The sequence below is a fragment of the Egretta garzetta genome, unplaced genomic scaffold (assembly GCF_000687185.1).
Source record: "Egretta garzetta isolate BGI_Z169 unplaced genomic scaffold, ASM68718v1 scaffold228, whole genome shotgun sequence".
Classification (NCBI taxonomy): Eukaryota; Metazoa; Chordata; class Aves; order Pelecaniformes; family Ardeidae; genus Egretta; species Egretta garzetta.
Window position 1 is genome coordinate 1,123,981 of NW_009260758.1, and position 534 is coordinate 1,124,514.

General features: G+C 43.4%; 1 protein-coding gene across 1 annotated transcript in view; it reads left to right on the forward strand.

Moving 5' to 3' along the window:
• Positions 1-534, forward strand: part of IL5RA (interleukin 5 receptor subunit alpha) — a 19,469-nt gene that overhangs the window by 12,219 nt on the left and 6,716 nt on the right. The window contains exon 9 of the mRNA XM_035901416.1: positions 1-9. This exon is cut by the window's left edge and continues 88 nt beyond it. Within this exon, the coding sequence (XP_035757309.1) occupies positions 1-9 (9 nt within the window). The remainder of the gene's footprint in view (positions 10-534) is intronic.

Here is a 534-nt window from a genome sequence, read left to right on the forward strand (position 1 = left end):
ATGCAAAATGTAAGTATCCTCGTCTTCTTTTTTTTAATTACGGTATAACTAAGGACTAGGTGTTCAACAAGGGCGCGTGGATGTTACGAGCTTCGCTTTGTTTTAAGAAAGGGCATTGAGTTTGGTATTCAAGCCAAAGTACTGAAAAGTAATAATCAGCCTCATTAATTATCAACAATAACATTCAGCAAAATTGGTGGGGTAAGAGGGTTATTCAACGTAATCTTAAACAATAGAACCATATACTGAGCGAGGCGAATTTGTTAAAAATCTGTTTGCCCTTACCTCGTTTCTTCACTTAAATGGATCTGATTGGGCCAGTGATTTCCCCGGGTGGGCTCTGTCTCTAACCCTGGTGAAAGCTGCTGAGAGCATCTTGTTGGGCCAGTGATTTCCCCGGGTGGGCTCTAACCCTGGTGAAAGCTGCTGAGAGCATCTTTCATGGCTACAACGTACAGACCAATATTTGCTCAGTCTTGCCTGGTTCAGCCTGCAGACACACACTCTATACTGGGCCCTGAGCCTGAATTTCAG